Source organism: Aplysia californica, unplaced genomic scaffold, assembly GCF_000002075.1.
Source record: "Aplysia californica isolate F4 #8 unplaced genomic scaffold, AplCal3.0 scaffold00597, whole genome shotgun sequence".
NCBI lineage: Eukaryota > Metazoa > Mollusca > Gastropoda > Aplysiida > Aplysiidae > Aplysia > Aplysia californica.
Genome location: NW_004797867.1, coordinates 364,459 through 365,717, shown reverse-complemented (window position 1 = coordinate 365,717; position 1,259 = coordinate 364,459). Strand labels below are relative to the sequence as shown.

Sequence of the window (1,259 nt, the reverse complement as noted above, 5' to 3'; positions counted from 1 at the left end):
CCCAAATTGTCTCTGATTTTCTCTGAATGTCTGTTCATACGGACCCTGCCCGACCCCTAGTGCCCGACCCCTAGAAATCTAGGCTATCTAAGACGCCTGTCGGTTGTTAAAAATGTGAATTTCTAAACTTAGATCAATCCACGGGCCAACATGGATAAATTCAAGGTAAAATATTTAAGTGTTGTTTCTTTCCTGTTTTCAGTCTTTTTCCTCTTCTTAACTTTCCTAATACTTCTTCATTATTATTCCGTTAGTAGAACGAGCACTTTTACTAGTAGTTATAATGTAGCTACCAGCGTCTATGACAGCATCTATTATCTATTTGTGGTTGCCGAGTTTTGCTATTCAAAAGGCTTTTTAATGGCTTCATCGATCGACATGCAGTTTTCGCCAAAAGGTTCTTTAAAATATTCCCCAGATCATGACGCCCTTCTTTTTTAGCAGTTTTGAGACAATTTCGCTGTAAAAAGCTAAATTTCTTTATTTCGCCGATCGCTTTTGTGGGCCGAAGCTTCTGTCTTTGTAATTTTAGAAAATCCGCCAGGTTTGTTTATTTTAAGTCGTACTTCCGTCCGATACTTTCGCGCATTGTCGCGCAATACTGAGCACTATTCTTAAGTCTGTGACCAGTATAGATCTAGCCTCATGTTTTCTTTTTTTACTTGGTGCTAAATTTGACTGAGATCCTTTCGTTTGATGCTCATCATCCATTTTTCTGGACTCCTTTGTCAAATTCTTTTTCTTGCTACTGGGAACAATCAACCCGCTTCTGTACAACAATGAAAGCGGAATAGAGAATCAATCTATGCATCTATTATATATTTGGCAACTTGGAAATGCATGTGTCACTTATCTCTCAAGATTTATTGCTCCATTCTAGTAGGGTTTAAATATAGTAGACCAATTATATTCAGTTGATGTTAATGCACCGATCATTCCTTTCATCAAAAGGGGGCCCAGCTAGTTTTTTTTCTAAAGCCAAACAAAAGAGTGGCTGTAAGTTCAGCAATCTATGCTCGTGCACAGCAAGACTTACCTGACCATAGTTCCAGGATCTGGATCTGATACGTCTGCTTCTCCCGTTGAAGACAGTGCCGACCTGGTTGTTGATGTATTCCTTCAGGTCGTCTGTGTCTCCAGAGTAGAATACCTGGTCATCTGCCAGAGGAAAGCACGGGGTTAGGGGTAAAGCAAAAGCGAAACCAAAGACCAAAAAAGTGATGTAGAAGGGCAGGAGGGGTTGGGGGTTGGGGGGGGGG

At 40.7% G+C, this 1,259-nt stretch overlaps 1 protein-coding gene across 1 annotated transcript in view; it reads right to left on the bottom strand.

Moving 5' to 3' along the window:
- LOC101864712 (annulin) overlaps positions 1–1,259 on the bottom strand; it is a gene marked incomplete in the record, with an annotated part of 24,133 nt that overhangs the window by 14,866 nt on the left and 8,008 nt on the right. Inside the window, 1 exon segment of the mRNA XM_013087519.2 lies at positions 1,037–1,158. Coding sequence (XP_012942973.1) covers positions 1,037–1,158 — 122 coding nt within the window.